The following is a 23,118-nucleotide window of genomic DNA, read 5'->3' as shown; positions in this document are numbered from 1 at the left end:
AACCACAAAGGCGCAAACCTATGGCCAGGGCGGATTGGTTTCCTATGGCTCCGGTCACCTGGACCACTTCATACCCGACCTTCACGGTGCAAGCATGGTACAGTGAGGGCATGTACTCACAAGGTGGGGTCAGGCAACAGGCCTTTACGCTGCAGCCACTGGTGCAGGACCACTCCCAGCCTGCCTATGAGGATCATTTCTTCGACAAGTTTTTCACACTTATGCGGATTGGGGGAACATTCTTAAAGGCATAATTCGGGAAATGCTGACGCCTCAACCGGTGCACCTCCACCACCACCGCTGCCCCTGCCTCTGGTAGCTCTGATCGCAGCACCTACACCTTCAGTTCCAGCACCTGGGTCTGCTGCAGTGGCAGACATAAAGCCTATGAACCCAGGGGCCCCTTCTAACCCCGGTGATGAGCAAGACACTCATGAGGAGGAGCAGGACACGCCCACTTCAGCGAGGGCATTTCATGATAGAATCGCTGGCCTAGCTGTATACCCGGGCATCCCTCAGTCACAGAAGGAGCTGCCGGAGTCTGGGGTGCTGGCTGAATTACTCCCCATCAAGGCGGAATCCAGATCTGGCATCCCATTGCAGAAGGACGTGGAGGCTCTGCGAAAGAAATTGGCTCAAGCCCCACTCAGCCAGTAAATAAAAGGCAAGTGGGGGGCTCCTAGCCACTGTCGTCAGTCATTGCAGTTGCGTCTGTGAGTGCCAAGCCTCAGACCTCTTGGAGCACCTCAACTTCATCACTACTGGGCAAGGAAGAAAAAATGCTTGAGGCCTATGGGAAGAAGGTGTACTCGAATGCAGGGCTCCATCTCGGACAGGCCAACGCTGATGTCATACTGGCTGCTGCTAATCAACAGCTGTGGAGGGAAATTTGCTTACTTCCTCCCGGACATGCCAGCAGACAAACTTGCCTCCTTCAAGGCAGGACTTGCCGAAGCAAAACTAGTGACATCATGGAAGCCACGGTGGTGCACATGGGTACAGCTAGCAGGGCAATCTGCGTGGCGAAGTACATGTAATGGGCGGCCTGGCTTAAGGCGACCAGGTTCAACCCTGACGTCCAGGACCGAATCCTAGACTTGCCTTTCGAGGGTGGTGACTAGTTTCATTCCACCACTGACAAGGAACTGGATAAGAAGAGCAGCTCGCAGATGGCCAAATCCCTGGCCATTCTTACCAAGTCAGCAGCCAAACCTTCGAACAGGGCCACAATCGCTCAGACAGAGGGCTCTCCTTCAGCAGTTTCAGGTGTTTTCCAGGACCGCTGGGCCAGGCAAACGGACAGGTCGCCCAGCTAACATGGGAGAAAACACCAGAAATATAAGCACAAAGGCTTCTTTCAGTCCCCCTCCCAGTTATCTGCCTCTGACCCAAAGAAGGATTAATGGCTTGTTTCAGAGCGACAGTACCCCAGTTGGAATCAGGTTGGCCCTGCACAGTCAAGGTTGGCGCGTGTACTTTATGGACTTATGGGTGATATCGGTAGTCTCCTTGAGCTTCCAGCTTCCCCTACCATCCCCCCTCCTGTTTCGCCCCCCGCCAGACATCCGGACTGCTTCACTTTTAGCAGAGGTACGTTTCCTTGTGGGAGAGCAAGGCAGTGGAGGAGGTTCCTCTCCCCCAGCAGGGGCAGGGCTTTTACTCCTGCAGAAGAATGGGCCTGCAGAAGAATGGGCCTGCAAGTGTTCCTAGATCTTCCTTTCTGAATCTGTACCTACCTCTACAGAAGTTCAAAATGGTGATGGCAGCGCTTGTAGCGGATACGCTGTGTTGGGGGGTGGAGGGGCAAGACTAGATGTGCTCCCTGGATCTGAAGTGAAGGACGCATATTTACATGTCCCCATAGTGCAGTCTCATTGGGCCTTCCTCAGGTTCCAGGCCATGGGGTTGCAATTTCAACACAAGGTGCTGCCGTTTGGCCTGAATTCAGTGCCATGGGTATTCACAAGACTGAAGAACGCGATAGCGGCCCTACTCGGTCGGAGGGCCTCCATCTATAGTCTTACAGAGACAACTGGTTAGTCCGAGAGGGGGACCCGGAGCAGGTCAGGCACTCAGTGACCAGACTCATGACTATACTCTACGAACTGGGGTTCTCAATCAACTTCCAGAAGTCTCAGATCTGCCCTACACAAACACTGCTGTGTTTGGGGCTGCTGTGGGATACTCAGAAGCAGAAGGTGTTCCCCACAGGGGAGAAGGTGGCAGTGATCTATTGCTCACTTCCTCAGCTGAAAAGGAACTACGGCCTGGTGGTGCTGGCTGGCTATCCCTTACTCCAGGCTGAGAATGAGGAGCCTGCAGTTGCATTTTTCGACTTCCTGGGACCAAGAGTTGGGTCATCAGAGAGCCCCGGTCACTATATCCGCTCACCTACAGCAGGACCTCACGCGGTGGGAGCAGGATGCGAACCTCATGATGGGCAGACCATTCCGACTGCCTCCAGCGGTTCATGCTATGACTATGGATTCCTCACTACAAGCGTGGGGCGCTACCCTGGGGACACAATCAGTACACAGTCTGTGGCCGAAGACAGACCAACAAAATTACACCAACTGGCTGGAAATGATGGCCATTTCTCACACTCAAGGCATTCCTCCCAATCAGTATACAGTGCAGTTTGCATTCGGACTGACAACTCTACCTGCATATATTACCTCAACATGAAGGGGGGGGGCACCAGATCTCCGCTTCTATGCAGGCTGGCCCTCGGTATCTGGGAGTGGGTGATTGCACAGGACATCTGGATCTCAGCGGTGCATCGGCAGGGAGACTCGAACCTGGAGGCGGACAGACTCAGTCGGTTGGGCGCAGACAACTGCGAGTGGCAACTGAGCGAGAGTCCTTCAAGAGATTTTCAGCAGGTGGGGGTCACAGACCTATTTGCGATGGAGAGCAACCAGACTTATCAGCAGTTCACATCCTGAGGGGGAAGAGGGCACGGCTCCCCCTGGGACGTGCTTCAGATCCCCTGGGACGCGATGTGGGCTAATGCATTTCCTGCTAACGCTCTCATCCTCCGGGTTGGTTGCAAGATTATGCAGACCCAGCGCTGCGTCTCCTTCTCATAGCGCCTCAGTGCCCTCCCATGCCCTGGTTCTCAGACCTTAGACAGCTGTCAGTCCAGCCAGGAGTGCCTCTCCAGTTTGGAAGGGCCTGCTTGTCGCGCAGCAGGGGGAATGGCAGTCCTTCACCCCTGCCGGAGGGGATAGCCCTAGCAGCCTGGTACCTGAGCAGGTAACTCTTCAACATCTCTGGCTGTCTCTGGACAACCTGGAAATCATCCAGGGAGCCAGGAGTCGGGTTACTCAAACAGTACAAAAGCAAATGGACAAGGTTCTGCTTCTGTTCCAATGAAAAGGGAGTCGACTTGATATCTTGCACGCTGGATCAGGTGTTGTCTTTCTCAGTTTACCTAGCCAGATCAGGGGTCCAGGTTGACACCTGCTGGACATACCTAATGGCCATTGGCACATACAGTATCTCGGACAAGTTTACTTTGTCTTCTGCCAACCCAGTAGTGAAAACAGATCTGGTGGGGTTAACCAGGCTGTACCCGCCTATCAGACACCTGCATCCAGTCTGCGATCTTAACCTTGTACTTTGCACAAACCATGTGAGCCCATAGCCACAGTGGACATCAAGTGCTACTCGTGGGGCTTACTTCAGCTTGCAGAGTTTGCAAAATTCAGGCCCTTGTGGCTTCCGAGCCCTACACTGTTTCATCAGGACAAGGTTGTGCTCCGCCCTCACCCCAGGTTCCTTCCAAAGGTGGTCTCCTCCTTCCACATTAACAAAGAAATTGTTCTCCCCACTTTCTTTCTTTGGACGTCAGAAGAACACTCAAATTCTCTCTTGCCAGAACCAAGGCCTTTCGCAAGACAGACTCCTTATTTGTCACATTTGGTGGGTCAAGGCCTGGAGAGCAAGTGTCCAAAGCTTCAATAGCTAGATGGATGATTGCAGCCATCCAGGAGGCAGACAAGGCTCAGCACAAAGAATCAACAAGGGGCATGCACGTTCACGCCATCAGGGCCAAGGCAGCGGCTGTTGTCTTCTAGCGCCACATACCGTGGAAGGTGATTAGCAGGGCGGCTACATGGGCCACCCCATCGGCCTTATGCACGCACTACTGTCTGGATACCAGTGCCAGGGCTGACGCATCATTTGTCCAGGCTGTCATTTGTAATCTATTTTCCTATAGAGTCAAGCTCTCCTCCCCAGTGTGTTGTATCAGTGGTAGTCGCCCATACAGGATGGAGGAACGGGGATGGTGTGGCGCTGGTGGGCGTGGTTAAGGGAGCGCTTGCTCCCAGGGCCACACCCCCGCACACGTATACATTTAAAGGGAAAGTGCTATCTTTCTGGTAAAAAAGTTCTGTTCTTGTGCCTAGCGAGGGGCGCCCATACAGGATGGAGAATGGAGGAAAGGGGACTATGGACTAGGAGTACGTTAGTCACTCCGCTGAGTAAGACTTAATGTAATGTCTATCACAATGGCACTATCATGGCTGGCCCAAGGTTCTCAACCTACTCTTTTCCTTCTTGATCAGGCGCATGCCCTCTCTCATAAACTTCCTCCCTTCTCCTCCTACTCCTCCTTCCTACCTACCTCTCCACCACCACCAATGGTAGTACCACACCCCTGTAGCATCCCCTTGGAAACAATTCAAAGGTGTTAACCAGCTTCACTTAGCTACTCTGAATGCTCGCTCTGCTGTCAAACACTCCTCTTACATCTGTCTCCTTCTCGAAGACTTTGATCTAGACATCCTCGCTCTTAGCGAGACATGGTTCAATGCCAGCTCTGTCACTGCTCTTCACACGCTCCTTCCTGAAGGCTACAAAATCCTCTCCAAACCTAGACCCAACTGACCTGGCGGTGGAGTGGCCCTGATCTTCCTTGAGTGGGTCCCTGCCTCCATTACACCTACTCAATTCTACTCTGCCTTTGAATGCCTTGGCTGCCAGCTTGGGGTCTCAGCTACTCTCTCACCCATGCCACTATCTATAGACCCCCTGGCCCTATCTCTCTCTTCCTCTCTGAGTAGGTCAACCTCGCCTCCTGCCTCTCAACCTTTTCCTCCAAACTCCTCCTCCTTGGTGACTTCAACATCCATCTGGACTCCCTTGAATCTTCCAACTCTCAGTTCCGTGTCCTCTGCGAATCTCTCTCTCTCTATTCTCCCTTCCGGCTCGAACCACTCTGCCGGTCACACCATGGACGCCCTGATATCTGGCAACATCCCTATCTCTAATCCGGTCACCACCCCTCTCTCGTCTGACCACGCTCTCCTCCTACCTGGGACCCCTTGGCCCTCTAAGCCACCTCCAGCTCTGCCAGCCTCCTCAGCTGTCATCCGACCTATAAAGCGAGTGCCAGTTGCTGCCTTTGCCTCTACCTTTATCCTCCCCTCCCACTCCCATCTCTGACTCCCACTCTGACTCTGTCCTTGCTAACATGCACCTCTCCATCCAGTCATGAGGATTCGCCTAAAATCTGCCTCCAAGAACAGCTGGTATGACTCCAATCTAGCATCTCTGAAATCTCAGTACAGAGTTGCTGAACAGAAGTGGCAGACCTTGGGTCTACCCTCTGACAAACTGGCCTCCCGCCTGCTCCAAAGGCAATATCGCTTCTCTGTCTGCTCCAAGAAGCGGGCCCACATCCAAGCCTGAATCTCCGGAGCCACTTACATGGCAGAGCTTTTCAAAATCTGCAAGGAACTCGCCAATCCAACCACAGTCTCCACCTCTCACCCCCCTTCCCCGGCTCTCTGCCATTTCACATCAAATACTCAGGACATCTTGTCCTCACTCTCCTCCACTCCCATCTCCACTCCCTCGCCTGCCTCTCCTGCTCCCTCCCTCCTGTACATAGCACCGGATGAGGTCTCTAAAGTGGTCCGCTCTTTGAAAGTATCCTCCAAAGAAGGGCTCCCATGCTCCCCCAGAACCATTAAGGACAACATCTCCTCTCACCCTGACTCTAGTTGACGTCTTTCACCACTCCTTCACCACTGGCCCTTTCCCTCTATCCCACAAGCACTTCCTTGTGCACCCCCGCTTTAAAAAAAACATCTGTTGAACAGTAGTAGACAACAAAGTTATGATTCGTGTTCTTATTGTTATAAGTTCTACCATTGTGACTTGTTGAATGTAAAATGTCTTTACCTCTGAATGAAAATAAAATAGTTAAAAGAATGGAGAGTCGAATTACCATAGGGCAGTACATTTGAAGCAAATGCATAACAGTGACTCTTCCCATTTGAAATTCTTTGGCAAAGATTCAGTGGAGGCTTCTATTTGGGTGGCAACAGAACTGGACTACCGCAGAGGTTGGAATCCCAATACATCATTACAATGGACAGGGGTTTATCTGGACTGAACAATTACGCAGATTTGAATCCAAATATATAATTATAACGGAAATGGTGCACCCTAAAGGACACAGCAAGGATGAAGAACTATATGTAATTCTAGATTGAGCAATTGCATGTCTGTGACAACACCTGGACTAATGTGCCAATCCTGAAAGCAGACACATATGATATGGTCTCCTATGGCTTCATCCTAAAATATGCTGAAGATATGCTAGAAGACATTATGCCAAGACTGTTAGAATAGAAGTAACCTCTACTAGTAAATGATAACCAACATGAATAATACAAACGTGTACACACCGAGCCATGGTTAATGCTTCTAATCCCTTTAATGAACACAATCTCAATAATAATAAGAGATCCATGTTACCTATTGCCATAATATAAATGAAGTCCAACATCACCCAGTTTCCTTTTCGGACTGGCCCTATTTCCACCCAAACTCTCTCCCTGTATTTGTCACCCCTCTGTTACTCTGGGGTCAAAAGTATCCCAGCAGCATCATTAAGGTTAACTACCACCCTATTTACACTAACCCCTTCCTGGGTAAACTCTTAGGGAAGCTGGTCCTCCCCAAACAGCCCTGCCACACTGCTTTTGTTGGTTGCCTCCACGACCATCAATCTAGATTCCGGGCAACCAGAGGCACGAAAAACTGCTCTCCTGAACACCGGTGAAACCATGTTTGACTCTCTCGACTCCAGCTGTCTCCCACTGTTCTCATTCTCCATCTCTCATCTGCTTTTGACAGGCTCAACCATTCCATCCTCATAAAATGACTGACGCCCTCGGCATCACTGACTGGGCACTGGATTGGCTGACCTTTTTTCTCACCAACTGCCCTTCCAATTGCAATTGGGCCCTTTCTCCTCCACCATCTCACTCTCTACCTGCGGCACCCCCCAGGGCTCTATTCTATTGCCTTCAATATCTATCTTGCCCCTCTTGCTCACCTGATTTCCTCCTTTTCTCCCCTTTCCCAGTGTTAGGCTGATGATGCACAGCTTTCCTTCAAACTTCCTTCTACTACTTCCTTCTCCTCCTCTCTGATCCCTGACAGTCTGTCTCCCATTCAGGCACGGTGCTCAGATATTGATCTCTGCCTTAATGGCAGTAAGACGGAGATACTTCTGATTGTGACACCTGTGCCCTCTTTTCCTCCTACCCTCTGGCCACCCCCTTTTGAATCCTCCACCCCCAACCATCTTTTGATGCCAAAAACCCTCTAGGCCATTTTCGATTCCGCTCTCTCCCTTATCCCTCACATCATGGGCCTTACTAAGCTGTCCCACTTCCAGCTCCACCTCCTTGGAGGCATTCTTCCTTTCCTCATCTTCCCCCAGAAGCTCAATGTCTCCAGAGCTCTGGTTCTCTTCATGCTGGGCTACTGCAACAGCCTCTTTCTCCATCTCCCTCTTTCCTTCCTACTGCCTCTCCATCTAATCCAGAATAGGGCTGCAAGACTTAGCCTTGGCCTCAAGCCCAGAGACCGGATCTCTCCAGCCCTAACATCTCTCCACTGGCTCCCGGTGGCTGCAAGGATCAAATTCAAGACTGTCTGCATGATCCACAAGGCCTTCTGGAGCATGGGACCACACTATATCCAACTGTCCCTCCCTAAGGACTCCCCTGCTGGAGCCTTACGCTCCGCTAACATCTTGACTGTCAAATGCTTCTCCAAGCATAGAGTGGGTGACAGGTCTCTTCTCTTCAGCTGGCGTCTCCCTTTGGAACAGCCTCCCTGCCCCTCTGACTTGAGCCGGATCGCTTCAAATTCCGATAACTACTCAAAACTCTGCTTTTCTCTACCTCTTTCCCTTTCCTGCTAATAACCCCACTGCCACTGTGACCAATGGCCTGATCCTCATGAACCACACAGGATTCCATGGCCCTTTTTCCCAGTCAATACCAGCACCCCTACCCACTGCACTGCCCTCGCAAGCCCCTGCATGGCGGCTCTACTCCCCGCCCATGGAAGTCACCTGCACTAGGACTTAGCCGGAGGATCTCCTCCTTGGCTCCCCTTAGCACTTCCCTCCTGGGCCCTCAACCAGCACTTGCCCACTCCTTTGCTCCCCTGCCTTAGTGTTCTGCATGTCCTTTCCTTTTCCCTCTCATCTCCCCACTCTTTGTCATGCACTCACACTAGTAGAAATGCCTCTGGCCTAGTATGCTAGTTATTGTAAAATAATTTGGAATCCTCAAGGCTTAAGAATGACTGTTCCCTTCCCGCCTTGAAACAGTTTGAAGCACTTCACTTGTGTATAAGTGCTTTACAAATAATTACAATTGATGGAGGAACTCTGAGCCTTTAGATTAGCATCGGGTTTACAGTTTTTATTCGTAGTGACCTTAATGTATCCATCCCTCCACACAGGCAACAGGACCTTGCTACTAAATGACCTATCCAATGGGTATGCACAGCCATATCTTATCTGGGGGTTCAGATCCCAGGTGACATATCGCAGACGTTTCATCACAATTTTCTATGGCTATTTAAAGACATCCATGAAGATTTGGGCAGATGGGACAAGCAAGAAATCTTGTGGTTCGGCAGTACAACAGCGGTAAAGATTAACTTGCTCCCTAGATTTCTATATCGTTGCTTAGCTTTGCCAATTAAGATTCCAGACTTTAATTTACGCATGCTCCAGGCAAGGATTTGAATATATGTGGGGTGGATGGGAGAAAGAAGGCACACATACCAAGGAAGGTGTTAATGATGGGGATGAAGAATGGTGGGGTAGGCATCCCAGATGTTCGCTGGTATAACCTGGTGGCGCAACTATCGCATATGATAAGTTAGGGTTAGGTCGGGATGGGTCACATATAGAACCAGCCTGGACCCTGATTCCCATCGCTCGGGTTCCCTTCCTGAATGTTTCACGTCATAAAGGGGAGTTTCCCATGCTGACCTCGACAGTGAATACTACTCACTACTGGAAAAGGGCTTCCCGTGTGTGGGGGTATCAGGACAAGTGTGGGACTGCTCACTCCGGCCTGGAATAATCCAGAATTTCCTGCAGGGAAGGATAGGGAGGGGTTTCAAGTCTGGCTAGATGGTGGACTGTAACATCTGGGGCAATTATCTACTGAGGGTAAACCTCAATCCTATGAGGAATGTAAATCCTGATTCCACATGGGGGGGGAACGAGACAGATTCAGTACATGCAACTACGGCACTGGGCCTCCTACCAGCATATTAAGGCCGGTGAAGTGAGGAAACAGCCCGCACTAGAACTTAAAATACGTTCTGAAGTTAAAAAGTCTGGTAAAGTATGATCCGAAGGACCGGGTGACTTGCATGAATAAGTGGGAACAAAATCTGGGAGGAGATCTAGAGGATGAGGCCTGGAGTCCTATTGGGGCGCAGATGCACAGATCCTCGAGATGTATAACTGACAAAGCATGTTTGGCAAACATATGTTACAGGTGGTTGGTAACCCTGCAGAGGTTAAATAAGATTAATTCAGCATACTCTCCGAATCGTTGGAGAGGATGCACTCAGATGGCTACTTTGATACACATATTATGGGCATATGTTAAGGCGAGAGACTTCTGGAAGGAGGTACTGGCGGAAATAAAGAATATCCCAGGTGTCCATCTACCAATGGACTTGTGTTGTGTTAGTTGGAGACACAGGGTAGGGGGTCTTTCCCATAACAGAGCCAATGGCAGCATCAACACAGCGAACAGCGGGCAAGATCACAATAGCCTTTAACTGGAAAAAAAACAGAAGGCCACTTGTTTCAGATGTGGTGGATGACAATTTGGGTGGTAGAGAGGATTACATGGATAAATACGAGAAATACAGGAATATATGATTGCCTTTCATTGAATATTCGGAAAAGGGGCCTGCTGTGACCGCTAACCACCCCATATAAGTCGATTTGCATTGCTTTTATATCTGTTTACCGTGGATTAGCATGTCGGTCCCGCATGTTTTCTGAGGAAGGGTCGATGTAAGGCCAGGGTGTTTGCATTATGTTATAAGTAATATCAGAATGTATGTTTCTGAAGCTTTCTGTGTTTTATACATTGCCACCTGAATATGATGTACGTCTGCTGTTCCAATAGTGTTGCAATGATGTAAAAAGACCAGGTTAAGTTGTTAATTCCTCCCGTCCCAAGGTATTCATGCCTTTGGGATCTTAAGTATTACAGATGTTTAACAGTTGGCCAGTTAATGACAGCCTCCACGGGAAGCCATTGCCATGGAGATAACCACTTTGCTTATTTCATCTACTAACCTAATCCTACCTGTTTCAGTCCACCAGAGTGCCCTCCGATCATGCAAATAGTAGCAGTGTGTGTATAAATCCCAGTAATATAACATACGAGTGTCAGATCTCAGGGCTCCAGATGTACTGAAGAATCCCCCGAAAACCCCTTTGAGAACATCCTTTCATTGCTCTAGGAGGACTAGAAGCAGGATTAGGGGCTCAACCTTTTTGCATTTCGGGCATAGCCTACATTTTGTACGGGTGGATGCCTCGATTGCTTACAAGACGTTGGTGCTAATGCCTCCCAGGGAGGCAGATTTAGCCTTTACAAAACAGGATCCACTACAACCATAGCTAGACGGTTCAAGTTGTGCATGGTGCAAGCAGGCAAAGATACAGGTTGTTTTGAACCCACTCTGCTAGGCGGCCGTGGCCTCCAAAGCGTTGACCCATGGGTCTCACTTGGAGGATACCCTGAATTCAATGGTAAGTCAGGGAATCTGTCTTAAAGGACTTATACTTTGAACCAATAGACCTGATGACTGTAGTGATGGGTAAGCTCTAAATGAGCATAATATGAGCCTCCAGATTTGTCATGCGATACATATTTTCCTTCCTAACGTTTAGAAAAGTCCTAATCCTATGTAAGAGACATAGGCAAAGCAGAATATCACTCTTGCAATCGTGTAGCAGGAATGCTAGCAAGGGTGTGATAGCTTGAAATACAAAGGTTTCATTTTTTTCCATGGGAGCAACAGGCAAAGAATAAGGCTCTTTGATCTGATGTGGTTCTCGTACTGTTTTTGTTTCTTTTGCAAGAACAGACTCCAAATGGAACTAGTCTGTGACAGCGGGAGCCCTCTAGAAAGGCTCCACAGTAGTTTGTTGCTTCGCAAATACTTGTTTACCTTGGCAGCCCGTTTGCCTAAAGTGCTTTGTGTTAAATTCTAATGCACACGTTGACATTCCTGGCCCGGTCTTGAAGATGCTAAGCCGAGAGTTTTGAAAATCAATCACAAACTATCACTTATTGCAGGAGATGTGGTGGGAAGATGAGCGGGCTGCTTTCTTAATTAACCAAGAGCATTAATGGGAGTTTATTTCCTCCTGTTTAAAAAGGTCCTTTTATTGGCAATACAAGTCTAGGTTGTGAGCGACGGTTTTATGCCTTTCTCTAGAATCCCCCTTATACCATAGTTCCAGTCCACTTTTTTTCTTTAAGAAACGTCCCGTTTTAAGTGTGTATGGGCAGGAAAGTCAAGTTGAGCCAAGTCACACATTCCACGACGCCACCTAGTAGCCATTGCTGGAAGGTCCCCCTCCAGTTCTGAGCCACACCAGCAAGGCATTGTGGGTATCCACATTAGCCCAAATGCAAAACGTTTCTCAAGGAAATTTTGTCTTAAAGGGCAGTGCTACTTTATATATAACTTAATCAACCCAAGACAGACATTTTGCAAGGCTGACAGGACAACTACATATCTGGAGCCATGCAAAATGTCACTACTGCTCACCTGCCTGACCAAGGATTTCTGTTACTCATTCACTGTTTTGTCAATTTGGAGATTGTGTATTACTCCTTCCCCCACCCCTCTCCCCCTACACACATACACCTCACAATGTTTTGCATGACTCCAAACATCCAGCAGTGCTCTTCCATTGGACCAGGCAGCCTTCGGTAAGAAAGATCCGGCTTCTCCACATGACCAGAATGTGTACCTCCCAGAGACCTGGTTTCCATTTCTGGCAGCATTAAGAGAGGGGCTAAACGCAATTATGCAGTACTATATGAACACCAGGACTGTGCATGACACACCATTCGCACCCCTCTGCTCCCCAGTTTATATTCATGTCAACACTTGAGCAGCTACTCATTAAACATGTGGTTTAAGCTTTAATGTGTATTACTCATTTAACTCCAATCCCTCTATATTCCTTCCCTCTATGTGAGGATATAACCCCCAAGCCCTCTGTAGGAGTTGGGTTGACCTACGTTTCACTCATCTAACTTTCCTAGCCTCCGGCTCACGCCCATTCAATGGCTGTACCGCCTGCAATCTCCAACAATGGGTGAGCTCAAAACTTCACTACTTGAATAGTTCTGGAACTTCTGGGTCAGCAGTCCATAGGAAAAGCCCCCCCCCCCTTCCACCAGATGATCATGAGTGGGTGCTGTACTTCAACCAGGCTTTTATAGATCGGTGTAAATTTGGAGCAGCCCTGTGATGTCTTTGCCTCCTTTTAGTGCTCCGAAGTGTTACTGCTTTCTATTAATTTATAATCATTAATTCGTGATCAGTTGATTTGTACCCCGCCAACCGGTTTCCATAAATGTTGACGTTTCCGACAACTTTAGAATGTTTTTGGTTTTTATCACGTCAACACCATCCCACTGAGGTGCTTCAGTGTCTTATTGTTTCACTTGCACACACTGCTCTGTGTTGCAAGCCATGCGAATGGGTGGGGTTGATAGTTAAGCCGCTGAAGTTGTATCTGTTACCTCTGCACTGTGATGCTGTGTAATTTAAACCATGCTGAATATCTGGGTACTGTGATGTACTGTTTTCTGCAAGGGCCTTGTGATGCAGTGTTGTACATCTGTGTTGTGTGAGGCAGACGAACTGACAGGCTGTGAGCTTTGCATTGTGACACAATATAAACTAGCACTAGCAAAACCAATAGTTTTGGCTTTGGTGTAGGTATGGGACAGGCATTTGCCAGGCACTACCACAATGCCACCACCTGTCCATAAAATGATCATCGCTGGCAACCAGTGTGCGTAGGTGGGCATATGATGTCAGTGCCGGACGAATAACTGTCTATTAACTATACCCTAGATAAAACGGTGGGCCTTCCCAATGCTGGTCTGTCGTGTGTTATCCAGGCTCTTTGTCTTTTTGAATTACGTGTTCTTAATTTGTATTAATTATTCTTGCTTTTCTTTTAAAAATTTACTTCAACTCTTTTCCAAGCTGTTTGCGGTTTCATTGTGTGTGCTGATAAAGTGATTAGAAATACAAATTACTGCGGATTAGGTTATATGGAATTTGGTATTTTGAAACAATTCCTATACCTGGTAACATGCACTATTTTCAGAAAATGTGTAATGCATTTATTTTACTGCATGTTGTTTGGCTTTTAATTTAGGTGATGGCAGAGACTGAGTATGCTGAATGGCATGACGCTTATTCTTTGGCAGAAACCAGTATTGAGAACAGGGAAGAGCTGCTGCTCGATTCTGCATTGAGTCTGGAGACCAGGTTGACATTGCTAGGTTGGTTGAAAATTAACCTGAAGGGATACGTTGTATTATTTTTTGGTTAACGTTTTCTCCTTGATTTGTATGAATATCTTTGTTGAATATTTTTTTTCTCTAACTTATTTGTGGGCGGACAGTGGGGCGAGCAGTTTGTTTGGATAATAGTGGATTTGTAACGCTCTGTGCTAGCAGAATGTGTTGTACTTATTCATTATTGGTGTTACCTGTTGCCAGAAATAGTGATTGACCAACAGATAAGTGTTAAGTGTTTATTACAACTGTTCAAACATACAATGTCCGGATATTTCGAGTGGCCAAAAGTAATCTGTTCATTTATAGTGCGCGGCTCAGTGCTAATGAGATGCACTAAAGGGTCCACAAGAACAGAGATTTCCCCTCTTGCGCCAAAGGGGATCCTTGGTAAAAAAACCTCAAGTTACAAACCTCAGTACAATCCGAAATGGGCAGCAACAAACGTGCAAAGTTCAAAAGTGCTCCCAGTGTTAAATATAAGTTTTCACAATCTGTCTTTCCTCCTCCAAGCGTCTCTGCGAGGAGCGTGTTCTGATCACTTGGCTCTCTGGTCCTCTGGATATACTCTCCCACAACTCACAAGCAGACTGATGTTTTGGGGGTCTACCAGATCTTTGTCTTCTTCATGGTGGTTCTCTCAAGGTATCGATTTTGGGAGTTCCCCTGTTTCAAATGATTATGGTCTCGCTTGCCCTGGAGGTTAGTTGACCTTAGTACTACGGGCTTGAGAAGCCTAGCTCTACGCTCATTCATACCTTTCTCCCCATCTCGATAGTCCCTCCTGTTCTCTTTACCATCTTCGTCTACCTCCCCATCAGTGTAGAAGACATTTCTACTTGGTTTCAGTTATCCCGAGTCTTCGATTCTCTCTACCTTTTCCTCTCTGCCCTTTTCCCAAACTGGTGGTTCTTGTCTACAATCTCCCCTCTCTTGATGGCCTTTTAATGCAAATGTCTTTCCTCCCTTCCGTCTCACAACCCTTCATGCCTCAATGGTATGCCTCTCTACAAAACTCTTCAGTAATTGCTCTCTTCCTTTGAGGCGGAAATAAAAATCTTCGTGTGCGCTTTTCTCTTTTTTATTTCTAGCGACTTGACATGGAAGAGGGTTTCCGGTAGAGCTGTGTAGTTGCACACAGCACCTGCCATCGGAAGGCCTGCCTTGTCACATACTGCACTAATTATGACTGCTTTGAAGTTGGTATGATACAGTGCACCAATATTTGCTTAATCAATGGGTTCATTGGTACAGTGTTTGACTGATCAGTGTGGCAGTTTCCTTTTACTAGATGCATGCTACTTTGCTTATAGTTTCTCAGTCATGCTTTTATTTGAAATGTTTTTTATTGAGTTTGTAAACACAAAAGTAAAAATCAAACTTAACATATGCTTTTAACAATGTGCCAAGAGGTTGCGCAGTACATTTATCATCTTTGGTCTCCCAAGATATCCTCCCTCTGTAGCAGTGTCTGTTTCTCGTGTACAAATGCCATGCATCTAACCATCGTAATCCTGTAAATTTTTCTTTCCATTTCCCGGTTTCCCCTTTTCGAAGTGAGATAGCCATTATCCTTTCTCCTCCCCCAAATATGCAGATAATCATCATGGAGGCTTCTGATTAGGAGATTTAGTAAGAACGTTCGACAGTTGCCTCCAATCGTTCACAATTGTATTTATTTTGATTTTATTTATTTAATTTTTATATAGTGCCACACGCACACACGGCTCAGGGCGCACAAGAAAACACCAAACAAAACAAACCAGACAAAGCAAAACAATCAAATATGGGGGCAATCAACAATCAGAAATGTCAGCAGTATAGTAATCATAACCCTGGACCTAATAGGTTAATCGGTCAAGCTGAAGCATCAGCCAAAGCTAAAAAGATGAGTCTTGAGGACTTCTTTAAACTGGTGTAGCTGCTGGATTGTCCTGATGCCAACGAGTAAGGAGTTTGAGGCACTTGGTGCCACAGTAGCAAACATTGAGCCACTGTATTGCTGAAGCTTAAAACGTGGCTTATAGTTTGTTGGCATCATTTGAGCACAAGTTCCTTCTAATCGGAGCTGCCTGAAGTCGGGCAGAAAGATAAGGCAGAGCCTGCCCAGTCCTGCATTTGTGAGTGAAGCTTACAATTTTACACATGTTACAGTGCCTAACAGGAAGCCAGTGAAGCGCCTTACTAGAAGGGGTGACGTGCTGTTTTTTTTATTTTTTTAAGCCTTATATTGCCCTAATGACATCATTCTGAATGGTTTGGAAGCTTTGAAATTCTGGAAGTGGAGACAACAGCATGGAGACTGTTACAATAGTCAAGTCTTGAATTAACAAGGGCGCAGGCAAGAACAGACCAGTTTTTTTCTTATACACATGTTCTGATTTGCCGTAAAGGTTTACGAGTGTAAAACCAGGAGGTTCTTAAATAGCTCACATGTCTCTGCATAGTCATCTGGGAGTCAAGGTAAACGCCTAATGTTTTAACATGGTCAACCACAGGAATGAGACAGTTAGTGATCACAAATTACTTATAAATCAGATCGAGATTAAGATTGGTTTTGCTGTCGTTGAGGGCCAAAGAGTTAGCTGCCATACAAGCCTGAATGGAAGAATAAATCTAGTTGATGGTCTCAGTATCAATAACATGGTCGGTCACCTGTGTGTTGCACCAGAACATGGGTGTCATCCTCATATTTTTGTAGCTAACACCCTGTTCGTCTAGTATCAGAAATCCTCTGCCTGAGCCAAGTTTTCAAGAACCCAGGTGGTAATCTGGTTCCAGAACAGCAAAGCACATGGGCAAACTTAGTTAACATATACCATTCTAAAATGGCTGCCAGTTTACAGATAAGGAAGGGTACCAAGATGGCCACTGAAAGGGCTTCCAGATGCAGTAGTAGAATGCAGTACAGTGTTCCAAAGCCGTTGGGCTATAAATACCCCACCCAAAGACCAGCCCATGCTTTGTGTTGCCTTGCAAGTATATTAAATGCTTGTCGAACGCTTAACGTGCCTGAGCCTGTTTTTCCTCTGATCCAGACTCCTGTGGTCCCATCTGCAGTCTGTTATCCAGAAGCAAAATCTACAAGCAAAACACAGTTTCCGAATTAGCACGATCATGCTCCGCTGCTCTCCTTCAAGTATCACATCTCCTGCATTACCCAGGAAGGAGCCGTGAGGTTAATGCGATCCTGCATTGATGTTATAAAAGACGGGCATTGCCTGAATTATTTGTGCGTTGCACTGTGCGAACGAAGAAGCAGCAATCCAGCCATCTGTGCTCTCCCACACCTTGGAGGCTGCGAGGTCTTCCCAAGTGCCTGCACAGTTAATGCAGCATTAAATATTCATCTTAAAACAACTCCTGCGAATGTAACGTGGCTATCCTAGCCAGTGCTACCAACACAGCTGTACAACCGTCACTCACCTGATCTCAGTGTTTCCTCGTGATCGTATTCTGCTGTCCATCCCGCATCAAGTCTGCCTCTCGGTCCGCATCAAGGTGTCATGATACCTACCCCCGGGCATCAGGACCAAGCCCATCAGCTCCAGGAGCAGGCATCCAGACACTTATTAAAACACCAACAGCCCCGGCTGGGAGCTGTTTGGGTTCAGTCCTGGCACCTTAGGCGCCAGGCTCAGAGACTTTACTTACTTGATGCAGACCATGCTGCTAGTGAGTCCAAGCCAACGTGAGGCCTGGATGGGACTATTTTATTACAGGGACTATTTTTTACTCGGGCGTGGTTCTAGGGAACTTCTTACCTGGAACTACTTTGGAGGCTATTTAAACCATGCCCGAACAACAGCACACGCTTCGCGTTATTCTGCATCCAGCAGTGTAACGCTCACCGTGCCTGCAGTCTGCATCCAGTCTTCTGCCATGCCTGCCTCGAATCTGGAGCTCCTAAAAAGAGGAAAGAAAAGGACAAGGCTAGAAAACAAACTATTTTCGAATTCCTCACCTGATTCCGGATCCATCTCGCCTCTAGACCTGGAAAGAACATCATTTCTGTACGCGTCGCATATCCAGCTGCAGCGCCGCGCCATACTCCCCAGTCCTCGCAGCATCTTTTGATTCGGCGCAGCCTGCATCGTTTCTTCGCCGAACTCCGGCAGCTGAGGGACAAAAGAAAACAACAAGGTGAGCCGAGAAAACCAACTAATATAACTCATATCACCATAGACTTACCTGATTTACCACTGGAGGCATTATTCTATACCTCTCCACATCTTCACGTGCCGCACCTGCAAATAGAGAGACAACAACACGTTAAACACGTGCAACATTTACCGGACAGCGTCGGGTAATACCGACTCTTACCTGAGCTCCACCAGCTGCTACGAGAGCATCTTCTCACGATCTCAGCTGCAAGACAAGGAAGGAAGGGGGGGACAAGAGTGAAACATCGGACATATTGAACTCTATGAACTTGATACTTGCAGGACCTTTTCAGGAACCTCCTAGTTAATACTCTCCGGAACTCTCCCATGCCTTCAAACCAGTGAAGTAACTGGCATCAACGCGCCCCTGCAATCCATGCAGGATGGAGAGCTCATCTTTCAAGAATATAAGGTGAGATTGCTGAGAGGGCACTTCGGAGGTGATTAGTTGGGAGGACTGTGGGGGGTGCCATCACTTGAATCCACAGGTGGCTAAATCCATCCCTCCACTTGCAGGAGAATACTTCTACGGGTCACGCAGACAGGATTAGGAGGGCCAGTCCAGTCATCTCTGCACTACGCATCACGTTGGTGGAGACCGCAGCCGTCCGGATCCGACCGACGCCCCTGTGGGAGCCAGGTGAGCGTAACACAAGGTGCTTGTAAAGAAAAGAGAAAGTAAAGAGAGACATTTGTTTTAAGCAATATCAAGTTTACTGAAGGCAGCAACCTGAACTTTTCTAAGAATCAACAACATTAGCATTCAAAATAGTATTACCATTAAGCATCACATTTTACGATCTGCAAGCAAAGGAGATTACATCAGGCCTGGATCTCACCAGTGAAGGAAGTGAGGAATCTCTGCAGCAGAGGTCAAAACAAAGATACAGCTGTTCATTGGTGAGCCTCACTAACAAAACCTGTTCTGGCAATTTTCCAGCATTGGATCTTTCATAGATTCACATGCTGTGAATATTCCCCGTCATCAGGTTGGGAATCCTCAGTAAAATATAGCAGTTTAAATTAAACTGAAACTTCAGTCACTTTAGTGCTCTATCGTCGTTTTGGGTTAGACTGCCCATAGCCAATAGGAAATACTCCCTTAGCTCCTTCCCTGTTGGCCATCTTCAGATTTTGTACTGCACGTTAGTGTTGGGTGTCCTCAAAAATCTTCTTCAACAAAGGTCTTTGATGAATATAACTTCAATTTGGTATTTCAATGAAAAAGTCGTTATTTCTTAGTCGTTTGACCAGCAACGCGGTGCCAACGAGACCTGCGTCCAACGTTCCCGCCACCAGTTAACTTCAGAAGACATATCAGCTACGCAGTTAGACTTTACCTCATGGCGGAATACACCAGAAAAGTGCCTATTCAGGGCTTGTACCCAGCGTGGGCTGCAGAACGTTTATGTGGAGGATCACCATGAGGAATGCCTCTATTGTCTTCACCTTTGCCCACAACATGTCCCCAAGGACTGAGATCTGCCAGTCTTTCTCATCTAAGACACTGAAGGTCCGTCACCGCCTTCACGTTGCTTGGCTGGAAGACTCCGGCGACGACTCTGACTCAGCTTCGGTACAAAGTCATGCCTCGTTATGGCAGGGCGGCCCAGTGAACCACCTTAAGTAAGAGGTACAGATCGCACGATGACCAGGCCATAAGCGAGCAAAGGCAGAAGGAAGCCTCATGCGATGGCTCGAGGTTGTCACACAAGGACCGGCTCTCCACCAAGATCTGTACCCAGGGAGAGGCAGGGAAGGAAAAGGACCAAAGCCCTTTCCATCAACCCAAGGAAGCGTCTACCTCGAGGTCTAGCTCCCAGTCTGGTGACCATTTCTCTCTGACCTTATCACAGTCGGATACAAGGCTGCATTCATCACACTCCAGGTCATCTACACTGAAGTCATCGACCGCAGCTTCCTCGTCCGTGAAGCCGGCAAAGTCTGCGGACTTATCATCAACGACAAAAACATTGTTGGTGACAAAATGGTCTACTTTGTTTACGAAATTGTCGACACCAGGACCGTCAACGAACAAGATGACAAAATCATCATCGATGGCTACAACCACGAGCGCATCGACTACAAGTGCTTCGACATGAACGTCGTCGACAGCACCTTCGACGAGTAAAAAATCTTGCCAGTCCATTGTCAACACAGCTGTTGGCACTGATACCAGCAGCAGAAGCACGGCCAGAATGTCCAACAACTGCGCTTCCGAACCGGTGGGCGGCTCTATTACCAAGTGGCCTCCTAGTCCCAGAATCAAATCTTTCAGAGTCAGAAGAGGAGGAAGCTGTTGTGTCACAGCAGCCATCTTCCCCCTAGGGCACTGCCACAGAGGAGTCCACCTCTGGGTGGGGCAAGCCTCATTAGACCACCATCTTCGAACCCCCTGCTGTTAGCAGGGGTGGTACAGCCTCTACAACCTTTGTCCCAATGTGTGACCCTATGCTGTCAACAGAAGTCCAGCATCAGCAACCATGCCCTCAAAGGAACGTAACGTTGGACCTTTTGTCAATGCTGACAGCATTGGTGGCGCCCTTGCATGCACTGCCCTTGAGACCACCAGTTCCGGAACTCAAGAGGCAGATGCCGGCTGAGGCCCAGGACCCTCCAGAGAGGGGTACGAGATTCCTCGCCTCCCAAGCCGCAAAGCACCGGTCAGTATCTGAGTTACTGAATGATGAGGGAGCGGACACAGAGCCTGAAGAGGTCACGTCCCCCACTCATGAACAGATGAGTGCGACGACTTCATCGCTGTGGATGGTGAACCAGATGAAGTGCCTCTCAGAGATTCTCCCCCTGATGAAGTAGGACCTTTCCATGCGCTGATGTCTAGGGCGTCCGCGATGTTTGGCTTAGCACCGGAGGAGCAAAGAAAGAGCAACGCAGAGAACAGCACAGGAAGACCATCATGACAATACCACTACTGGACGACGTCTGGGAGGACGGCCTGTTTGCCATGGCGCACCCTGCAACTGCACCTCCAAAGAACGATTGTTTTGACAAAAAGTACAGGGCTCCAGAGAGAGCTGCTACCTGTCTCTGCACACAGCCCATCCCAGACTCTGTAGTTTCTGCGGCGGCCAGGAAGAGGTCGCCAGCCCATCTTCATTCTGCTCAGTGCCCCAGACTAGAAGGACAAGCACCTTGATGCCTTTGGCAAGAGAATCAACGCGACAGCTGCCATGACTATCAAGGCGGCGAACGCTATGGCCATACTTACCCACTATGTTTGCAAGTTATGGTACAAGTTGGGGCCCCGGTTAGAATTCTTACCTGAGGACAAGAAGCAAGAGGCATTGGACATTCTCCATGAGGGCGTGATTGCATCTTACCATGCCGTCAATGTCTGTCGACATCGCAGACACAGGTTATCGCCAGTTGGGTAATGGAGTGGTCCTACGCCAACATGGTTGGCTTAAAGCCACAGACTTTCAACCAGATGTCCAATCTTGGGTCACAGAAATGCCTTTTGATGGCACAGCCTTGTTTGGGGAAAAAGGTGGTTGAGGCCCTACAGGCCATAAAGACAGATACTCCCTGGGCACATTACAAAACAAGAGCCAGTCCTTTCGTTCAGGGAAAGGGCGTTATAATAGAACTTTGCGGGACAACCGCAGTACGTACCAGTGGTTCTCGTCCTACATGAGCCCTTATTCATCAGGGTATTGTCACGATCCATTTCCTGAAACCCCCCCGGCAGGCCCATGGGCCAGGAGGGGTCTCGGCTCGGGCCCCCAACAAGCTTAGGCATCCTTTTCCTAGGCCATTGGCGCCAGGCTCATACTTAATGAAGACTTGTGCTTGGGAACTACTTTATTTCAGTGCCAATCAACATGGAGGCATCCACATAGCTTGGCTCCTTGGAACCAAGCTATGCGGTAGTGTTTTGGGTGTGTGTTACGCTCACCTGGTATCCACAGGGACACCACCCAGCCGGGTTACTCGCTGGTATGCTTCTTAGCTTTGCTCTGATGTGGTTTGCGGGGAAGGTTCTGCCTGAAAATACAGGAGGACTGTGTTCAAGACTGACCGACTGGGGTAAGTATCCTCCCTCCACCCCCGTATGCTTTCAGTCCCTCTGGCGCCCTCTCCTCACGTTGTGGTAGAATTAGCCGTGCTCTCCATCCTGCCTTCTTTGCAGGGGCGCGTTGTCTTTCATGGGCGAGTGCGGTCCAGTTACTTAACTGACGCCGGCCAGTTTGATATTGTTCAGGTGGGTCTTATTGCTGTTCTTTAGTTTTGTTGCTATCCTGCATGCCTTTCTTTTTTTAAAATGTCTTTTTATTCCCTTAGGTATGCAGAGCTTCAGCGCGGCGAACTGGCTTGGTTGAGCCCCACTGGTAAATGATGGTGTATTAAGAGCGCTATGATGCGGTAAGTAAGCGCTATGCGCAGCGCTGCTAAGTCTTGCCTTTGCTAACCTGTGTTTTCCTTCCTTGTAGGTCGTGGATTTCTGCAGCGCGAGTGCAATGTCCGAAGTGGTGCAAGCCGAGAGGCGACCAGCCAGGTAAGCCTTTTGAGCAGTTCGTAATTTGTAAATGTCTATACAGCTTTCTTTAATGTTGCCTCTATCTTCCTCTTTCAGGTCGTTCTGTCCGGGAGGCGTGCAGATTCGAGGAAGCTGTTCTCTGTATCTGCGAGTGTTTAAAGATGAAATCTGCAGGTAAGATGATGATGATGATGCTGCTAATGATGTTCCTGTCATGATGCCTACCCCCGGGCATCAGGACCAAGCCCATCAGCTCTGGGAGCAGGCATCCAGATACTTATTAAAACCCCAACAGCCCCGGCTGGGGGCTGTTTGGGTTCAGTCCTGGCGCATTAGGCACCAGGGTCATCATAGAAATCAGTCCTGGCGCCATAGGCGGCAGGCTCATAGACTTTACTTACCTGATGCAGACCATGCTGCAAGTGAGTCCAAGCCAACGTGAGGCCTGGATGGGACTATTTTATTACAGAGACTATTTTTTACTCAGGTGTGGTTCTGAGGAACTTCTTAACTGGAACTACTTTAAAGGCTATTTAAACCACGC

General features: G+C 48.2%; 1 protein-coding gene across 2 annotated transcripts in view; it reads left to right on the top strand.

Moving 5' to 3' along the window:
• ATP10D (ATPase phospholipid transporting 10D (putative)) overlaps positions 1-23,118 on the top strand; it is a 2,065,840-nt gene that overhangs the window by 1,246,678 nt on the left and 796,044 nt on the right. For both annotated transcript variants that reach the window (XM_069631716.1, XM_069631715.1), the window contains one exon: positions 13,772-13,898. In XM_069631716.1, the coding sequence (XP_069487817.1) occupies positions 13,772-13,898 (127 nt within the window). The remainder of the gene's footprint in view (positions 1-13,771; positions 13,899-23,118) is intronic.

This window comes from Ambystoma mexicanum, chromosome 6q, assembly GCF_040938575.1.
Source record: "Ambystoma mexicanum isolate Mex_15411 chromosome 6q, UKY_AmexF1_1, whole genome shotgun sequence".
NCBI lineage: Eukaryota > Metazoa > Chordata > Amphibia > Caudata > Ambystomatidae > Ambystoma > Ambystoma mexicanum.
Note: the sequence above shows the minus strand (reverse complement) of the source record. Positions and strands in the feature narration are given on the sequence as shown.